At 38.8% G+C, this 19812-nt stretch overlaps 1 protein-coding gene across 1 annotated transcript; it reads left to right on the forward strand.

The window, feature by feature from the left end:
- The first annotated feature begins 7495 nt into the window (after window positions 1-7495).
- LOC132100392 (macrophage mannose receptor 1-like) lies at window positions 7496-10856 on the forward strand. Its single transcript, XM_059505805.1, has 5 exons — window positions 7496-8128; window positions 8316-8354; window positions 8447-8794; window positions 9879-10226; window positions 10390-10856. The coding sequence occupies exons 2-5, from the start codon at window positions 8318-8320 to the stop codon at window positions 10749-10751; spliced, it is 1095 nt and encodes a 364-aa protein (XP_059361788.1). The 5' UTR covers window positions 7496-8128; window positions 8316-8317; the 3' UTR covers window positions 10752-10856.
- Window positions 10857-19812: the final 8956 nt, after the last annotated feature.

Genomic DNA, 19812 nt, shown 5'->3' on the forward strand with positions numbered 1-19812 from the left:
ACGTTTAACTTAAAGTTACATTTGTAATGAATGTATTGTATGCTAAAGACGATTCAGCATCAGCAAAAACAGCGAGTCTATTACGCTCCCTCATGATTTGTAAGAGCACTCTTCTCTTTGATTAGCCTGATTTTGATTTTAGTAAAGACAAGAACAGCTTAATAAAAAAAATATAAAATATTGAGGGGCAGCGCTAGGGCTGGGCTAATGGGGCTTAAGCCCCGAAAGTTTTTAGTAAAGCCCCGAATATTTTGTTAAATTGTCTTTCTCACAGAGCAAAACAATTCATCAGAAAAACAAATGTGAATAAGATTACAGCGGCCGCGATTAACTAATCATGAACATTGCATATTACATTTTTATTTATATTTTTCCCTTTGCATTAAAGGTACTTTTGACGTGCTTTTGCAACGTTGAGCATTGTAGCCAATCACAGACATGTCTGTTGATCACATCGGCCAATCAGAGGCGTTTAAATGAGTCGCTGTGCTGAAGATGTGTTTTGCGCGAGCTCACCGAGTTCACGTTCGCAAACCTGTCATTATTATTGGCAATAAACTTAAGATGCAGATAAGAGATTCACTTGATATTATTATTGATGCTGCTCTGATGCACTACATTACGCAACGCTCTGTTTGTTGTTAGGAAGACTAAAAGTTCAGCGGTCTAGCTCATCAATGTCAAAATTATTAAATAAGTTAACAAATGCCTGGTAAAATGTAAGTAGATAATTTAATATTTGACTGTTTTACAATAGAAAAGTTCAACTTTTTTTATTTATTTATTAAATTTTGCCTTTTTGAATTGAAAATATGCTATAATTTCCTTGATTCATTTACGTAAATTAAAAATAAAATTTTAGTTGCAAATAGTTACAATTATTTCACTAATACAACAAGCCTTTCTTTTTCTTTATTCCCTTAAATCGCCTTAATAATTAATTAATTACTTTAAATAAAAATACCCAATTTTAATTTGGGCTGTTACGTTACAACACAATACAGTGCCAGTTAGGAGATCGATCATTTGATTAGCTAAGCCTAAGCAGTCCTATTAAATCCAATTCCTCAGATATCACAGCAATGAAACCAGGTTACAACTGGGGAAATAACAAATACAATAGAATTAAGTAGTCTAAACATAACTGGTGTGTGTGTTGTAGTTGTAGTGTGTAAGGGCATGATTAAACAATAACTACTGTAGTTTAAAAGTGTTTTTGTGTTTTTTTTTAAAGCAATTCATATATAGGGATTCCATGTACCCCTGCCACCCTGCCAAGACCTCTTGCCACCCCTTTGCCCCCCCATGCAAAATTTTCTAGATCCGCCACTGCATGGCGATGTGCAGCAATGCCCCATCAACTGTCCTAAGTGTCTTTTTAGGCCGTGCCTCAGCCGTGGGCCCCTGTAATCTTCACCACCTTTCACCCCACTAGCGACAGCCCTGGTTCAGATAACTGTTTAGTTACAGAATTATTTCACACTTTTAATAAGTTTCCAATGTCTTAGTACAAAACCAGAGGGAAATAAAAATAAACAAATACAAAAAGCCAGCTGATACGTTTCATAGATTTTTCATTTAGCAGACATGTCTGTTCATCTCCAGTCTTCTCATCAAGCCTAAAGAGAGATGTTTGAGAAAACTCTAATTCCTCCCACATCAACCATTTCCCCGCCCACTTTCAGAAAACCTCCTCCTATAAAACCTCTCTTTGAGCTGGAGCTCCGCCCCTTTGTGCTTTCCTCAGACTGATGACTCAGGGAGGAGGGGCTTCTGGAATGCAGTTCTAGGCAACTCCCGCAAGGCTCACTGACTGGTGCTCACCACTGTCAGTCAAAAGGCAGAGGCATGGCTGTTATCCAGAGAGGCGGGGCTTAAGGAAGTGGAGCTGGATGGAGGACGGGTGACTCCTGCAGGACTGAAGGCTGTGCTGGACTTCAGCTACAGTAGAGAGAGGTGGAGGAGGAGAAACAGATGAGGTGCTGAAAGCCTGTAGCAGGAGCGAAAAGAGAGAAAGAAGCCTGAGGGACATACGGACACTGTGGGAGAGAAACACTGGCTGTGATGTCATCATACAGACACACAGTGGAGACCCGTTCTCTGGTAACTATAAGATTTAAAAATTCAAGACAAAATAATAGAATATTTTAAAATAGATTTCTTTTTATCTTACAGTATTTTTAAATTTTCAAACGTATTATTATTATTATTATTATTATTATTTTGTCTTGATGGAATAGTTCACTTTCAGAATAAAAATTATGTAATCATTTACTCACCCTGTTCTTGCTCCAAAACTGTAAGAGTTTCTTTCCTTTGTTGAACACAAAAGATGATATTCTGAAAAATGTTAGTATCCGAACCGTTGATGGGCATCATTGACTTCCATAGTATTTTTTATTAATTTTTTCCACTGTGGAAGTCAATGATATCCATCAACTGTAACTTGCTACAGAACGTGGAGAGTTACCTCCACGAATAGCGCCGCGCTGGCTTGTCTGGGGTTGAGTCTCTTGGCTGCTCTAAGGTATTCCAGATTTTTATGGTCAGTGAGAACTTGAAAAGGACGTTTGGCTCCCTCCAGCCAATGTTCCCATTCCTCCAGAGCAAGCTTGATGGCAAGTAGCTCCCGGCTACCGATGTCGTAATTAATCTCCGCCGGGTTGAGCTTCCTGGAGAAGAAGGCACATGGATGGAGGCGGCTGGGCGTCCCCTGCTGCTGAGACAGGACCGCACCCATTCCGGTGGTAGAGGCGTCCACCTCCACAACGAATGGCAGATCTGGGTCAGGATGCACGAGGAGTGGGGCGGTTGTAAAGGCCAGCTTCAAGGCCTGGAAGGCTTCGGTGGCGGCAGGAGTCCATGACAGGGACTTGGGCTTCTGACGAAGGAGGTTGGTTAGAGGACTGGTGATAGTACTAAAATTCTGAATGAATCATCTATAAAAGTTAGCGAAGCCAAGGAATCGCTGCAGTTCCTTTATGGTGGTAGGAATGGGCCAATCCCGGACGGCGCTTACCTTCCCCTCGTAGGGGTGATGAAGGCGGTATTCCACTCGTCCCCCTCACGTATCCGGATGAGGTTATACGTGCTGCGGAGGTCCAACTTGGAGAACACAGTGGCACCACGGAGATGTTCTAGGGCCGCTGGGACGAGGGGAAGAGGATAGCGAAACTTCTGTGTTATCTTGTTAAGGGCTATATAATCAATACAAGTCCGTAAACCTCCATCCTTCTTGGCCACGAAGAAGAAACTCGAAGCAGCAGGGGAGGTAGATGGGCGGATGTATCCTTGAGCCAGCGCCTCCCTGATGTAATCCTCCATGGCCTTCTCCTTGGGAACGGATAGGGGATAGATCCGTCCCCTAGGCACTGGTTCACCCGGCAGCAGATCTATAGCACAGTCCCACGGCCAGTGTGGAGGCAGCTTGGAGGCCCGCTTCGGGCAGAAGACATCACTGAAGGGGGCGTAGCACTGGGGTATGGAGATGGACTGGTTCTCGACAGGGCTTTCAATCGAGGTGGAGTAGACTCTTAGTGGTTCGGGGGGACGTTCCACTGGAACAGGACAGCCGGAGATGCATGATTGAAAGCAGGCTTTGCCCCACTTCAGGATTTCTCCGGTCTTCCAGGAGATCACCAGGTTGTGCTGCTCCAACCATGGGTGCCCTAGGATGACGTCAGCGGTGGAATCCTCCAGAACCAGCAGATGGATGTCCTCGCGATGTAGGAGTCCTGTTTGGAGGGAGATTGGGCCCACGCAGTGGCGTACATACTTCTTGCTTAACAGCCTGCCGGTGATGGTGTGGATCTGGTAAGCGGCCGGCGTGGCCGCAGTTGGGAGCCTGAGCTGACGGCAGAGGGCGCCGGAGATGAAGTTGCCAGCTGACCCAGAATCGAGATGGGCGGAAACTGGAAGAGACACATCAGCCGCAGTAAGTGTCACAACAGTGGTGAGTGGTTTCATTTGGTATCGTGAAGGATGGCACTCACCATGGGACGAGGAGGACGAACGGGGCACCCAGCTATGGTATGCCCCGAAGCTATACAATATAGACAGAGATTCTGGGCCAGCCGTCTTTGACGCTCCGCCATCGTGAGGCGGTAGGAGTCCACTTACATGGGCTCGCTGGCTGGTTCTGGGGAGCTGACGTTCTCTGGTCGGCAGAGCGGAGAGGAGGAAAGGAACCTGGCGTGTTTGTGACAGTATAGTGTTTGATGCTTCACCTTCTGGATTAGAATGTCTGTTTTAAGTGAATGTAAATGAGAAGACATGATGTTGCAAGTAATTTAGTTACGAATGTGGTGAGGTGAAGGATCGGGTAAATTACGATTACAAAATGAAGAGCAGACCATGCCACCCCGTTTCACTAAACGGAGAAATTTATACAAGACACGCTGGTTTGTGACCACAGACGACAAGAGACGTGGATCAGAATACAAAATACTTTTATTTTATAAACAATTTAATATAAAAACTTTGAGGTGAACAAAAGTTTTGCACTGTTAAGTGTGCACCAGGCCAGAAATAAAAAACAAAAAAAAACAAAAACACTTTTGGGCTGAGGCTTGCCAGCAGGGAGCTAGCTGGACAGTGAGTGTCCTAAGATCACACCACTCATCAAATTCCACTCCACACAACACTCCCACTCACTAGGTGAAAGACACAGGTGCCAACGGCAAAAACGCTCAGTGAAGGAACCACCACCAAAAGAGGACAGACAGCTAGCTTCCCTGCACGAGGCGGGCCTTCAGCTCCTGAAAGCAGCAAAAAAAAAAAACAATATAATATACTTTCACAGTTGGCTGCAAACGTATGAAATTATAAAACAAATTCAAAGAAATCAACACTCTGCAAATTACTGGGCACAGTAGTTAACCTGGCTGGTGGGGACCTAGAAGGTTCACAATATGGCCACGTTACAGCAGCCAAAGGCTATGAACAAGAGTAAAATGTGTGACTCAAGATTTCTGTGTGAAACGCATATGAAAAAAGAACGACAGAAAGAACGGCTCCCCTCCAGCCGCGACTCGGCTCCCATCGTTCATGTTTATGAGCCGTTCAAAAGAATCGGTTTGTTCGCAAACGTCACAACTCTAATGCAGATGCAGTATGAACTAACGGAAACAAATAATGAATCACGATGGTCACAGTGATATTAAATGGCAGCAGAACAAAAGTGCCGTCTTAGCGACGTTGTCAATGGAGCATTTTGCCCCCAGTCCACAGTGATGTACCGCTCACAAGTGGTTTAATGCAGTAAAAAAAATAAAATAAAAAAAAAACCACACACACACAATTAATAAATGAATTAAAAAAAAAAAAAAACCCACCTCAGGTTATTCGAGTGGTTAGATTTACATACCCAATGGTAGATCGCTAGACCCACAGAAGATTCAGTTACTCACACGCAGTCTCGTTCACAATAGGCAACCTGCAAGTGTACAGAGATGTTGCATCTGCTCAAACACATTAGCCGCGCTATGATGGAAACCGTTTACCGGAGATCACATCAAAACAAACGTTAGTCTGTCAGAATAAACAGACCTCGGATAGGGACAGCCTGCACCCAAAAGCAACATCGCATTGATTCGAACAGTAACCTGGCTAAAACATGTACACATTCACTATTAACGTGGGAATGCATTAGCAACAACATTAGCCAAACAGCTAGGTACATACCTCCCACGGAACTGCGCACGCACCCACAACAACGTCCATGACGATGACATATACCCAGGTGGCCTGAACTCCGCTTTAAGTAAGCCAGGGGTGGCTGCCGATAGGCTGTCACCCCCGTCACTCAACACAAATCACAGGGCGGAATCCAGCCTGCCTTGCCACACTATTAATGATAGAAAATTGAATAATTACTTTATCAGGAAGTTATTAACAGAATACAGCCCAATATCTTCTAAATCATTCTGAATTTGAGTGCATTGACTGGAAATCTTCATGGTTTCTGCCTAAAAGATAATGCATGACAAATAAGGTTTTTATATTAATAGACAAACATTGCCACAAAATGCGGTCTTTATTGTTAAACTTTGTTTTATTACCATGTACGTACATAAAGGAAACCCCAACTTATTGTTATTTCAGATAGATATGAAAAATGATACTGAGTTACTACACAGATAAAAAAATGTTTTGTGGTGAATACTACATAAAAACAAATGTCATTGGAGTCAGTGGAGTGTTACGCACCTGAGGAAAACACCTGGAGGTCCAGCCTGTAAATCATGGTTTTGCTCATATAAATTAGTGGGATTTTTTTCTCTAGCACATTTTAAATATCTCCTTTCTACTTTAGAAGAGGACCAAAGCAATTTTGATCAAGATAATGGACTGTTTTATTTAAAGGAAATAAATAAACAGAGAAAAAATCTGAAGACTAGACAACTAAAATGCATTGTAAATGAACTCATTTGATCTATTTGCAAATTATATTTTGTCTATAATCCTAATTAGGCTATATTTTAAAATAGCCTAAACACACTCTCTTTATAATCATACAGAATCTGTTGAAAACGACTTCGATATTTATTCTCTCACACATTCAATTATGAATCACGCCTATAGGCCTATTTTTCATTCAAAATTGTGTAATTCAACAGCAACATATTGAATATTTAGAGGTCATGCCGAGGCCGTGTTGAACATACAGATGTTTGTGTCAGACGGCTGCGACTCTCACCTGAGCTGCTGTCCGAGTCAGACTCGGACAGCAGCTCAGGTGAGAGTTTCAGCCGTGTATTTTATTATTTAAGTTGGTGCGTTTAACAGTTTCTGTAACTTATTACACAAAGGGCAACTCTGTTTACCTTTGTTAACTTGCTTCTCAAAACTAGCCCAATCGCGTTTCCAGGAGGGTAACGTGCGCTCAGCTGCTGTCGAATCACAACACAGGAACCGCTGGTCCAATCAGAACTCGTCACGTATTTCTGAAGGAGGGACTTTATAGAACAAGGAAGTCATCTGCCCATTTTTATGACAGTGAAAACAGTGGTATACAGATAGGTGAACTGTGTGAAAAATACTGTTTTTTTACTCACGAAACATGAACACGTTATATTGCACACTGTAAACACAATCAAAGCTTCAAAAAACACGAAAAACGTGAACCTTAAATATTCATGAGGCAGTAGAGCTGGACAAGTAACTGACTAGAGCTGCAGGAAAATGACATCATGTCAACACTGATTGACTGATGAAAATGAAACTGCATCAGAATTCAATGTTTCATACATTTTCTATTTTTAGTTTAGTTTCCTGCTCTTGTACCTCGTATGCAAATACATTTATGCTGTATGCACATTTTTGTGCTATATTATGTAGCTTCTGCTGCTGTTCCAGAGTAAAAATGGTGAATGTGAACATGAACTTTAGAATTAAAAATGAACCTTTTTATCTGGCTTCGCCTCATGTCTGCATGTAGATAAGTGAAAAAAAAAAATGAAAAAAAAAGATTAAAAAGAATCAGGTAAATGCAAGAAAGAGGTTAAAGTAGCATTTAAATCAAATGCAAGCATGATTTGTAACTCCACTGAATGAAAATTACTGTTATATAAGTTGACATTATATGAAGAGAGCAATGGTGCGTAGTGAAATAATGTGGATGTTTTCTGAGGCTATGATTTTCATAATTAAAGAGTTGAGTGTAATGTTGCTGTTGTCTTTTATTTGCATGTTTTCATTTCTCTGTGTGATAGCACTCATGACACAACAGATACTGTGCTAATGGTGATGTTCACATTTTGTGAAATTATTGTTCAGTTTGGGAAGCAGAAACATGTTGTTGTCTCTAACATTATCAAAACTGAAAGAAAATGGAAAACAGAAATGTAAATGTTGAGGTTGTTCGTGTGAAGCTGCTGGAAATACACTTCATTCCAGAACATCTCCACCACATTCAAATGAACACACTTCCACAGAATTACAGCAACAAACACCAACACAGACATCAACAGCAACAGAAGGAAATACATGTGAATGAGGAAGAAAAATGAAAAGGGCTTTTGTTTTAGAGTAATAAACACATGAAGTGACGGATGAGAGCAGATATAATCATCACAGAGTTTGAAGCTGCAGACAGAAACATCAGACTCAGAAACACACGACCTCTAAAGTAAGAACAACTCACTTCTTCATTCTTTAAATCAGACTTTGAGATATTAATATTGTCTTAATGATTGTGTGTGATGCATTTATGTTCCTGTTACGATGGATTTTTAATTATCACTGAAATCATGTTTTAAACTAAAATGAATCAGTGAATACTTCAAACATGAGTTTATCTATATTATTCTTCTCAGAAATGGAGCAAACTCTATATTTCATTCTTCTTTTCATTGGTGAGTGTGTTTGTGGTTGTATTTATGGTTTCTAGTTTCATTAGGTTTGATCATGTTCTGAAAAGCATTAAAGCAGTGTCTCTCTTTCACAGCTCTCTGCTCCGTATCTGAATGTGTTCAGCGTCAGTATCACTTTATAAATGAGAAGAAGACTTGGACTGAAGCTCAGATATACTGCAGAGAGAAATACACAGATCTGGCCACCGCTGACAACATGAACGACATGAAGGAGCTGATGAAGAGTGTGATTGATGAACGTTTCTGGATTGGGCTGCAGAAGACGGGTCGTGATCAATGGCAGTGGTCTTCAGGTGAACCTGTTATCTATCTGAACTGGGGAGATAAACAACCTGATGGCAGTGATGAGTGCGCTGGGATGAAAAATGGACAATGGCATGATTTGGGATGTAGTAATAACTGGCAATTCATCTGCAACAACAGTGAGTGCAGCTATTTAAAATGAATTTATAGAAATTGATGTGTAAATACCAAATTTTTATGCAATACTAACCACTATTTTAATTTGATTATGAACATAGAGGTGACTGTATATGTTTCACTTTCATTGTTAAAACAATTTCTGTACAGACACAATATTTTCCAGAAATGAAAAGAAAAGACTTAGGTAATTTGTCACAATGATAACCTGCAGTTAAAGAGACTAGAGAGAAATAAATCACAGAGAGAGATATTGATATGGCTCTAATTAATAATAATCATAACAATAATCGTTAACACTTTAGAATAAGGTTCCATTAGTTTATTTTAATTAATGTATTAATTAACATGAACAAACAATGAACAATACATGTATTACTGTATTTATTAATCTTTGTTATGAAAATATAGTTATTTATTGTTAGTTCATGTTGATTCAGAGTGCATTAACTCATGATAACAAGCACAACTTTTAATTTGAATAATGCATTGTAAATGTTGAAATTAACATTAACTAAGATTAATAAATGCTGTAGAATAATTGTTCTTGATAGTTCATATTAACTAAAATAGCAGTGACTAGAGTTGATAAAGTTTGTTATTTCAGTCTTCTGTATCTCAATACAAACCTGTAACATCTTTATTTCACTTGTACATGAACTCAAGTCCAGTTCATGATACTCCATTAAAACAATTGATTTATTATCTATTAATCTATAAATTAGTGATCTACAGTACAAATGAATGTTAACGATCATATTTAGCTGCAGTGTAACATCTTCCTCTGTTTGATGTTTCTCTCATCGGCTCTTTGTGTCTGAGTCAAGTGTTCATAATCGATCAATAGAGAGAGCTTTAAAATCATCACAATGTTCCTCAGTGTTACTTTATGTTAGATCTTTAATATAATCCTGAAAATATAGTTAATATTCAATAAATCACCAGCTGTAGAAGCAGCTCAAGTCTTTGAGAGATGTGTTTCTGATGTTTCCACCGTTGCTCCTGTTCACATCCAAACCAGAAAGCAGCTAAAAGAATAATGAACAAACTGATTCATGAATCTTTTACCATTTGTCTTTCTTTAAGTGAACACAAGACTCGTCTTTATTAATCAGACGATGAACTGGAGAGACGCTCAGAGTTACTGCAGACAGAATCACACTGATCTGGTCAGTGTGAGAAACCAGGATGAGAATGAGAAGGTTAAGAAGATCATTAGTGATAATAACTCATCTGAAAAATATGTCTGGATCGGTCTGTTCAGAGACTCATGGCAGTGGTCAGATCGGAGTAACTCTTCATTCAGATACTGGAACACTGGTGAACCTAATAATGATGGAGGTAAAGAAAACTGTACAGCTGTTGCAAAGAGCGCTCAGGGACAATGGATTGACATCTCTTGTAACAAAGAATATCCTTTTGTGTGTCATGAAGGTGAGTAGATCCTCACGAAACACACACAATACATCATCTCCTCCAGATCTCTTAAAGTTCCCGCTACATGTCTGACATGACAAATTCATCCACAGTGTTTGTTCTGATGATGTTTTTGATCAGTCTCTCTCTAGTTTCTGCTTGTGCTCTGTTTGGTTTCCAGATAAACTGATTGTGATCAGAGAGAATCTGACGTGGTCTGAAGCTCTGAGATACTGCAGACAGAATCATGTGGATCTGGTCTCGGTTCATTCACAAGAGATTCAGCGTCGTGTGATGAACGTGGTACACCTGGCGTCTACTGCAGAGCTGTGGTTGGGTTTACGTCACTCCTGCACTGTGGGCATCTGGTTCTGGGTGAGTGGAGAGACCGTGTGCTATCAGAACTGGGCTCCAGGGAACGGCACATCAGAGGAGGACTGTGAACACACAGTGAGATCTGGAGCAGTTCAGTCTGGAGGAGATCAGCGCTGGATCAGCCGTCCTGAAACTGACAAACTCAACTTCATCTGCAGCAGATATTAAGAGTGAAAGGATACACAGACCTTCATGTGAGGAAACAAGTGCTTGTGTGTTCACTTCCTTTAACTTCACTTTCATTCATCACTTTGTAATGTAATCATTTTACACGTAATACGTAATTTCAGTAGACACTTTTTAGTTTTAGAAACATAGAAATCTTTTTTTCAGATGTTTGTATATTTAGTTCAAAAATATTCAACAGTAAGCTGCATTTGTGTAATTTTCTGATTTGTTCTGTCGAGGGTCTGTTTTCCATAAGATGGATGAATTTCTGTTCATTCATCAGTGTGATTCCTGTGGGTTTGTATATGTTCAGCTAATTGTCAGTCTGGGCAACCTGGTCTCACAGGATTCCGTGAAATGTCCACGGGCCCTTAACTCAAAATCCGTGAAGCCATCACGGAATTGCCCCAAAATCCGTGACGCGGCCACGGATATATCTCCAACGCAAGTCAATGACACTGACCTTCCATGGTCCATGTTAAACACAATGAAACTCATAGACAGCCTCAGATGACCGATATAATACAGAGAGTAAACATAAGGCGCTCATCTGATTAATAAAGAAGACAGAATACATTTTATAACAGGCATTAAAAGAGCATATTTACTACTACTCACCCAACCTGCGACTCTTGTAAACTGATGGCAAGTATCGCGATGTGTGCTGAATGTGACTTCTTGAACGTGATTTGACCACGCTTCAGTTTTTGACGCTTTGGGAGTGAATGGGTTGACGCAAAGCGCGTGATGCGCGTGGTGGGAGTGGCGGCGCTGTATATTAATTATGTATTATTATTATTTAGGTCTTTTTCGGTTATTATTTCGAAGCTGTGTTGATTTGCTGTTTATTGATATTTTTAAAACTATAAGGCTACATCTATCAACATTTATTTAGATGTTATCATTGTATTCATTCATTTCTTTATTTTAATTTTATTATTTCGGTCTTATTACCGGTGAAATATTACAGTAAGCCAGAACACGGGCCGAGCGGGGCTCATTCTAAGCCCATTAGCCACAATCCAACGCGGACATTCATATCGCAGAATCTGACAGCGATCAGCGGCTCATCAGCAACAGCATTTTTAAGCAGCCTTTACAATAACCTTAATAAAAACTTTAAACTTTAGAGTCTAAAGTAAAAAAAAAAAAGATCTGTAGGCCTATCTCTGCTAGTTTATTTATTTATTTTATTTTTTTTGTTCTTTTTATTTAAACTCTATTGTTTCTAAATGTGAAAATATGTTTCAGTTATGTGTCAAGGACCTGATATTGAATTCTGTAATTTAAATTTTTTTTTAGACCTATAAAAAAATAAAAATCAATAAAAAAAATTTAAAAAAAGAACCATTGCACATTTTACAGCAAAAAAGTTTTAATGTGTTTTTGTCACCAGCAATACAGTATATTGCTCAGTTTTGTTACAGTCAGTTAAGCGCCGATTTTTTTTAAGTTTCAGTGAGTTTCTTCAGTTGTCCTGTGGAAAAAAATAATAATAATTAATTAATCAGAAAGTATTGTGCTGATGCACGAAAGATGCATCCAATTGAAATGCATTAGTTTGAAAAACGTGCTACAATCACGAAAATAACGAAATAAACATGTCCGTGCCACGAATAAATGGATTAAATTACGTGACCAAATCACAAACCATGAACAAACCCAGATTTTAGTTCTGACTATAGCCAAGCGATGCCATTGCAACACAGTTGACATAAAGCTTTTAAGTTTCTAATCAAGCCAGCAACATTACAACATCCAGTGAGTGAGGTCCGGTTGTTGAGGTCCGTGGTGCCATCACGGGACTTTGGTTAGGCTAACTGAAACAAACTGAATTTTTATGATGACAGGACAATGCAATAACTACAATAACTGTCAGGTTAACGTCATTATGGCATTTTTTTGTTGGAAAAGAAACAAATACGCAGGGGCGCTGGACTGGGGGTAAAACCAGTACTGACAAGGGCCCCAAAGGAAGAGAGAGCCCTTGAAAAGTCTGGAATATATATTTTCAAGGGGAGGGGGGCCCATTGGGACTGCCTATGCATAGGGCCCGGGATCTTGTGCAGCGCCCCTGCAGATATGTCAAATGTTGCATTTCCAAATGAGAAAGCACGTCCGTTCAGCGAGTTCTGTACTCCGTCATTGAAACGGGTATCCGTGTGTGGACCATGGAAGGTCAGTGTCATTGACTTGCGTTGGAGATATATCTGTGGCCGAATTTGGGGCAATTCCGTGATGGCTTCACGGATTTTGAGTTAAGGGCCCGTGGACATTTCACGGAATCCTGTGAGACCAGGTTGGATTGCCAGCAAACAGCCATTTTAGGATAGTTTGTGGTTCGGTCTTATTGACCTAGGAGCCCTCTTCACTACTCCTATCATTTCACAGATTTAGGAGCTATAGTTTCAGAGCTAAAATGAGCAAAAATTTAGAAGTCCTTAATTTAAGAGTGACAGGGCCATTATTTTTAAGATTTTCTCATAAATCTGCGAGTTATACGCTACTTTTAGCCTTCAGATGTTTTTTGAATACGGGCCCTGATGAATAAGACTGAAATACAATAAAACTCACTGTTTATCCTCCTGTTTTATGTATGTCAAAGATGTAAATATAGTTGAAATATAGTCTATAGCCTGAAGGTCTAAATGCAGTAAGGACATAAGCAAATTAATGAGGATGTGTTTACGTAAAAACGCGTTCATGTTTTCTTTAAAAAAGATAAAATAAACAGCAGGAACATTTTTAGTGGGGAATCATCTTCATTTTGTATTTTTTTCTTCCAAATCCTCCTCTCAATTTATACTCTCTGTAATACTCAAATCAGTGATGTAGTGCAGGGTATGTGAAGGTAGACCTATAGCCACTTCTTTATCAGTCAGTATTGTGTATATTCACTTCTAAACCCCTCTGATGTGCATAGGGTCCTACATTAGCCAAATCATAACTGTCCAGCACATGCGTAACTAATACAATCGCATATGAATAAATGCAAATATTCCCTAAAAACACTCAGTAAAAACAGTAATGAGGTCAGGACCAAGGCTTAAACACTCTCATGCAGTGTCTGTTTTTTATTCAAACTCTAAGCCAGAGGACGCTCTTACAAAGAAAGTCCAGAACAGCATCATAGAAGTAAGGCACTGGTCATTCACTCCCAACAAACAATCCCTGCCAGACCTGAGACTAAAACCCACAACCTTTGGGTGACAAGTCTGTCTCTCTAACCATTAGTCAATGAATGGGTCACCATATCTGGCTGTATTTCACTTCACTTCATATGATGTTGCTAAAAAAAACATTATTTTGTGTATTTGGTCAAATGTAATGTATTTATAGTATAAGGTTAGTATAAGGTGAAAAAAAAACATTATTTTCCACATAATGTGCATTATTATTGCTCTTCTATGCCCCGCATTTCTGAAGCGCTTCAAATTTTACATAGCTCATTGTTCTGAAAAGACAAGTGTACGCTGATTGGCCAGCTATTCAGTGTGTTGTGATTGGCCGAATTCCTAAAGTGTGTGATGGAAATTTTACCCCTTACCATACTGTGATGACGAGTCCCGGTGCGACAAGACAACACCAATAAAACTCATTATAAATGAGCCATTTGTTACAACAGGGACATAATTACTGATTAAAAATAGTTATACTGTCTTTTTAAGTGTTGCATTGTGTATCGCGCTGCATAAATGGAAGCACAACTGGCATTTGTAAAAAGTGCAAATCAAAGGGAACACGAGAGAGAGAGAGCAAGCAAGCTAGCGAGAGAGCACAGATTCTTGGTCGAATAATCAGAAGCATATCAGCAAGAGTTGGATCTGGAAGACCTGGCTCAAAGTGTAACAGAAAGACTGTGGGTGTTGCAGCTCATTTGAAAGAGGTGTGTGATTGTAACAAAGTCAATATTGAAAATGCCCCTACCAAGCCTCCCACATATGTCTTCTGGCCTAGATCTGGGCCAAACAATCACTTTTCCCTTGGCACAAGTACCGCAAAGAAGGACGGACCTGAAGTGGCCCAGAACTGGATTAAAGAACATTATTGAACATTATTCATTTTGTGATATGCTTTGGTAACCCAGACAGCAATATAAGGTGCTTTTCCACTACACAGTACCAGCTCGCCTTGACTCGCCTTTGTTTGGTTTCCCACTGTGTAAAAGTTGTACCTGTACCTGCTTCCAGGTACTTTTTTTCGTACCACCTCCGGTGAGGTTCTGAGTGGGCTGAGGAGATACTAAAATGTGATGTGAAAACACGGCAGACTGCTTATTGGTCAGAGAGAATCGTCACTATTTACTGTGTCATCACTGCATCCGTCAGACGGAGTATCCTGAATAACCCCGCCAGCAGTGTTTCGTTTTGCTGCGCTCAGCCTCTCCAGAAACAACATTTGTCTTCTTGCTGTGAGAAACAGCCACTTCCCGAGGATCAAAAACAGCCTATACTCAATTTCCTCCACTGTTCTGTGTGTGTGGGTAGTGGGTGTGTCGCGTAGAAGATTACGTCACGGCAGTTTCCTGCGGCGCCGCTATGATGACCAGGTACTATTATGGAAGTACTATCTGCAATGGAAAACAGAGCCAAAAGCGAGCCGAGCCGAGTCGAGTCGATTCAAGTTGAGCTGGTACTGGTAATGGAAAAGCACCAATAGTGTTAGCCCACCTTGAAAACATATAATATACTTAACAATATAATAAACAATAATATACTTCATTAAAATGTCAGTGATCATTTAACCATTATCATGCAATTTTGTATTTATCTTGTTTATCATGGGTCACATCATAAACTGCCAGATCTTAGCCTGATTTGGGCCACACCCCTCCCACCAACAATCGCCCCGGATATTGTTTGCCGGATGCCCGCCGTGCCATCATTGCCACACATGGCCCAGCTCTGGCTGAAAGGGTACATGCCATTGCCGACATTAGGCCAGCAGTGCCAGCTTGAGACAACATGTGGGCCAAGTTTGTTTGCTATGTGTGTGATTGTGATCAGAGAGTGGTTTGACGTGGTTTGAAGCTCTGAGATACTGCAGACAGAATCATGTGGATCTGGTCTCGGTTCATTCAGAACTGGGCTCCAGGGAACGGCACATCAGAGGAGGACTGTGAACACACAGTGAGATCTGGAGCAGTTCAGTCTGGAGGAGATCAGCGCTGGATCAGCCGTCCTGAAACTGACAAACTCAACTTCATCTGCAGCAGATATTAAGAGTGAAAGAATAACTGAGCAAGATGTGCCATAGTTGGCCCAGATGAGGCCCGGATATGTATGCTATCTGGAAGACCTTTCATGTGAGGAAACAAGTGCTTGTGTGTTCACTTCGTTTAACTTCATTTTCATTCATCACTTTGTAAAGTTATCATTTTACACGCACTAATTTCAGTAGACACTCTAGGGTTAAAAACGTAGAAATCTTTTGTTCAGATGATTGTATATTTAGTTCAAATATATTCTACAGTAAACTGTTATTTAGCTGTAAATGGTCTGATTTGTTCTGTCGTGGGTCTGTTTCTCTTCAGGTAGATGAATTTCTGTTCATTCATCATATGATTCATGTGGGTTTGTTTCCTCCAATTTAAGAGCCCCATAATCACTGTTAATGTATGTTTTGTGTTTACAAATTCTGACAACGTGTCTTTTATTTACTAATTTCATAATTATGAGATGTTAGAGAGGATCCAGGGCCCCTTGTCTCCAAAAATTTGATTGATGAGGGTCATAAAAGCCATCTGTTCTGGACACCTGTTTGTACACCCCCCTCCCCTCCCTGTACACCCTCCAGTGACCTCAATATGAACTTATGAACCAAGGAGGAATTTCGGAGGGGGGGAGAAGTTGTGGGAAGCTATGTGCTTTTTTTAAACTTTGAAAAGGGGCGAAATCATGAAAATGGTGCAAGGGAAGATTTTATTAAGGTTTTAAATAAACAGTGTATTTCAAGAAACAGATTATAAACACATAGCAGCAATGGAAACAATGTGATGATCGTTTTCGTAGTTGGAAAAGTGTAAAAACGTTGTTAAAGTTGTTACAAATGAAATAAAACTAGGTTCCTGGTTATTTATCTGATACAATCAAACGAGTCAAAACTATCAGATATGTTTTCGTTAAGCAATACGTGAAAAAGATGTGAGAGCTTGTAGCATAGCAATTTAAAACTGGTGTTTTGTTACCAGTTAGAAAATAAAGAAAACTAGGTAATAGAGTTTTAGCATTTGTACCTTACCTCAAACTGAAAAAAAGAAACGAATGTAAAGCAGCGATACAAACCAAGAAAGTAGGCGTTTTGTCACGATGTTAGAGAAAATTTAAAACAAAAGAAAAAAGATGGTAGACATTACGCGGATCTAAAATAAAATACACCAGACCCCGTCTTTAAAACACCAGCACAAGATACTTGTCAAAACTATGTTGTACTTTACCACTAACTAAAATTTTACTGACAAGAGTTAAACAAAAGAAAAAAAAGATCTCACAGCAAAGTGTTATGACGTCTCTGGTAACGTTAGCTCGACTCAAAAAAAAAAAGAAGCGAACGTAAAGCAATGTTATAAACCAAGAAAGTAGGCGTTTGTCACATCGGGTGAAAAGTTAAAACAAAAGAAAAAAATAGGTAACTTAGATAACTTAGGCATTTACGCGGATCTAAAAGAAAATAGCCTACATCAGACAAGATACTTGTCAAATCTATGCAGTACTTTACCACTAACTACAATTTTAAAAAGCGAGACTGTTAGACGAAAGAAAAAAAAAAAAAGATCCTCCGGCAGAGTTGTGAAGCGTCCGTAAAACAACCTCCCGGCACCGATGAACAGTTAGAATGAGGCTCGGGAATGCTCCGGAAATAAACCACGCCTCCAGCGCTAGAGAGGGCCGGGCAGGAGGCGTGATAGCAGCATTAAATAGATTTAAACGTTACAATAATTAAACTAAGTAGTTTTTAATAAATAGACATCAGTCCTTAATTAGTGAAAACTTTATATCCGTTTAAACATATGGTCAATTTTTACTTTTTAAATGATGTAGGCCTATACGATTTTTATTTACTTTTAGGCTAGTCTTAAAAAAAAAAAAAAAAAAAAAAAAAAAAACATAGTTGAAAAAGCGTTATTTGTTTTTAATGTGTTAAGTTAATTACTTTAATCTATGACTAGTCTAAATTTAGACTATCTCCGTCGATATATTTTTTTATTTTTGTCAAGCTTAATTTCTCAAGCTATGTCAATTAACACACACACACACACACACACACACACACTTTCCTTCTGTCAAGCTTGTGTCGCATTATCTAGTAAATAAACCAGACGTCATCTCGGTCATCTCAAGCACCGAAACCCGAATGTGTCGGTGTCTGTGTGATTACAGGCGTCTACATATCAGTTAGACATCAAGCGGTTGTAAAAACATCTAACAGGATTTGAAATGCTTGTAACTGGCTTGTGAAACTAACTAATTTCAAAGGGTGTTTTATATATATATAAAACACACACACATACTTTCCTTCCCCCATGCTTATTCTGTGAAACATTTCTATAGCCACATCTTTATTTAACAAAATCTAAAATGAGATCTGATTTATTGCTATATTAAATGCTTCTGTAAGTTGTAATCTTTCGTTGTCATATCTTTTACATTTTATTAAAATAGGTTCAACTGTTTCACAATATCGCATTTAACACAAAGTCCAGACACATGTATTTCATCTTATAAATAATGACTGATTAAGTGCAATGCGTCCAATTCTATGGCGAGATCTTCTCTTCTATTCCCAAAAATTCTCCATTCATTTCCAACCGGTCTTTGAATATTATATAAATGCTGGCATTTATTCTAACCAACCCATTTAATTTGACACGTATCTTTTTATTTTTATTTATTTTTAATTAGACCTTTTTATTTCTAATTTACTCATTGGAGTATTAAATAAGATGTCTGACATTTTAATGGTCCACTTTTATCTGGTCCACTACTTTCATTAACTATATGTGTGGGTATCCATACAAAATAAATCTTTGTTATTGCTTGTATTCTGAACAAACTCTGTAAAATGCCTGACAAAATGCTTTGTCTAGTAGAAGCTTCACCACTCTTTAAACTTGATAGTACTGAAAATGAGTCTGAACATATGACTACTTTAATGTGTTCAACCCCACTGAAGAGCCAAAAATATGACAATCATTTCTGTAGTATAAACGGACGGATGATTAGATGTTCTTTCTGGTATTCTATGCTCTTTATTTTTAATCTAAACAAAAGACCTTGATGTTTTATTTTATTTTAATAAGCCACTCACACTTACTAACTTCTTATTAACTTATTAACTTCTGGCACGAAATTCTAGATTCATAAATGTATGTTTTTCAAAATTCCCCCACGTTTAGTGGCGTTTAAAGTGGAATTTGTGATGTATTTGGGGGGCGTTAAAAGGCATGAAAAGTCCCAAACCAAGACTTTTGTATTCTTCATTAGAGGACTTTGGTTTCTTAATGTGAAAATCTGTTACTCCCCACTACATTTTCTTTATCATTATATTTTTATTTTTTCTTAAGTGTTGTTTTATATATTTTACATTTATTTTGTTTTATGATGTACAGAGTGTGAACAAAAATTGAGTGTAATCTCAGACCGTATTTGTAAATCTACCAGTAATGGACGTCTTTATGTTTTTAATGTTTAAAGCATCGAATAAAAAATAAAAAACACACACTAACACTTCCCCAACCACCCTAATAACGTTGGTCGCAAAGGTTTAAATGTATGTTAAAAGAATTAAACAAAGAAATGTTTTTAATAACAACACATCAGTTCTCATTCGATGAAAACATTCTACCTGGTTTTAATATTAGACCGATGTTTTAACTATAAAATTAGGTTTACATATACGATTTAATTTTTTAATCTCAACAAAATTCCTTGTTGGAAAAAGTGTTGTTTTATTTAATTTTAATAAGTCACTCACACATACTTTAGTAGTCTAAACCCTTGAATACGTCTTTTATGTTGTCAATATTAACTTCTATCATTGCTATATCATTGCTATATCAATT

Source organism: Carassius carassius, chromosome 2, assembly GCF_963082965.1.
Source record: "Carassius carassius chromosome 2, fCarCar2.1, whole genome shotgun sequence".
Taxonomy (NCBI): domain Eukaryota; kingdom Metazoa; phylum Chordata; class Actinopteri; order Cypriniformes; family Cyprinidae; genus Carassius; species Carassius carassius.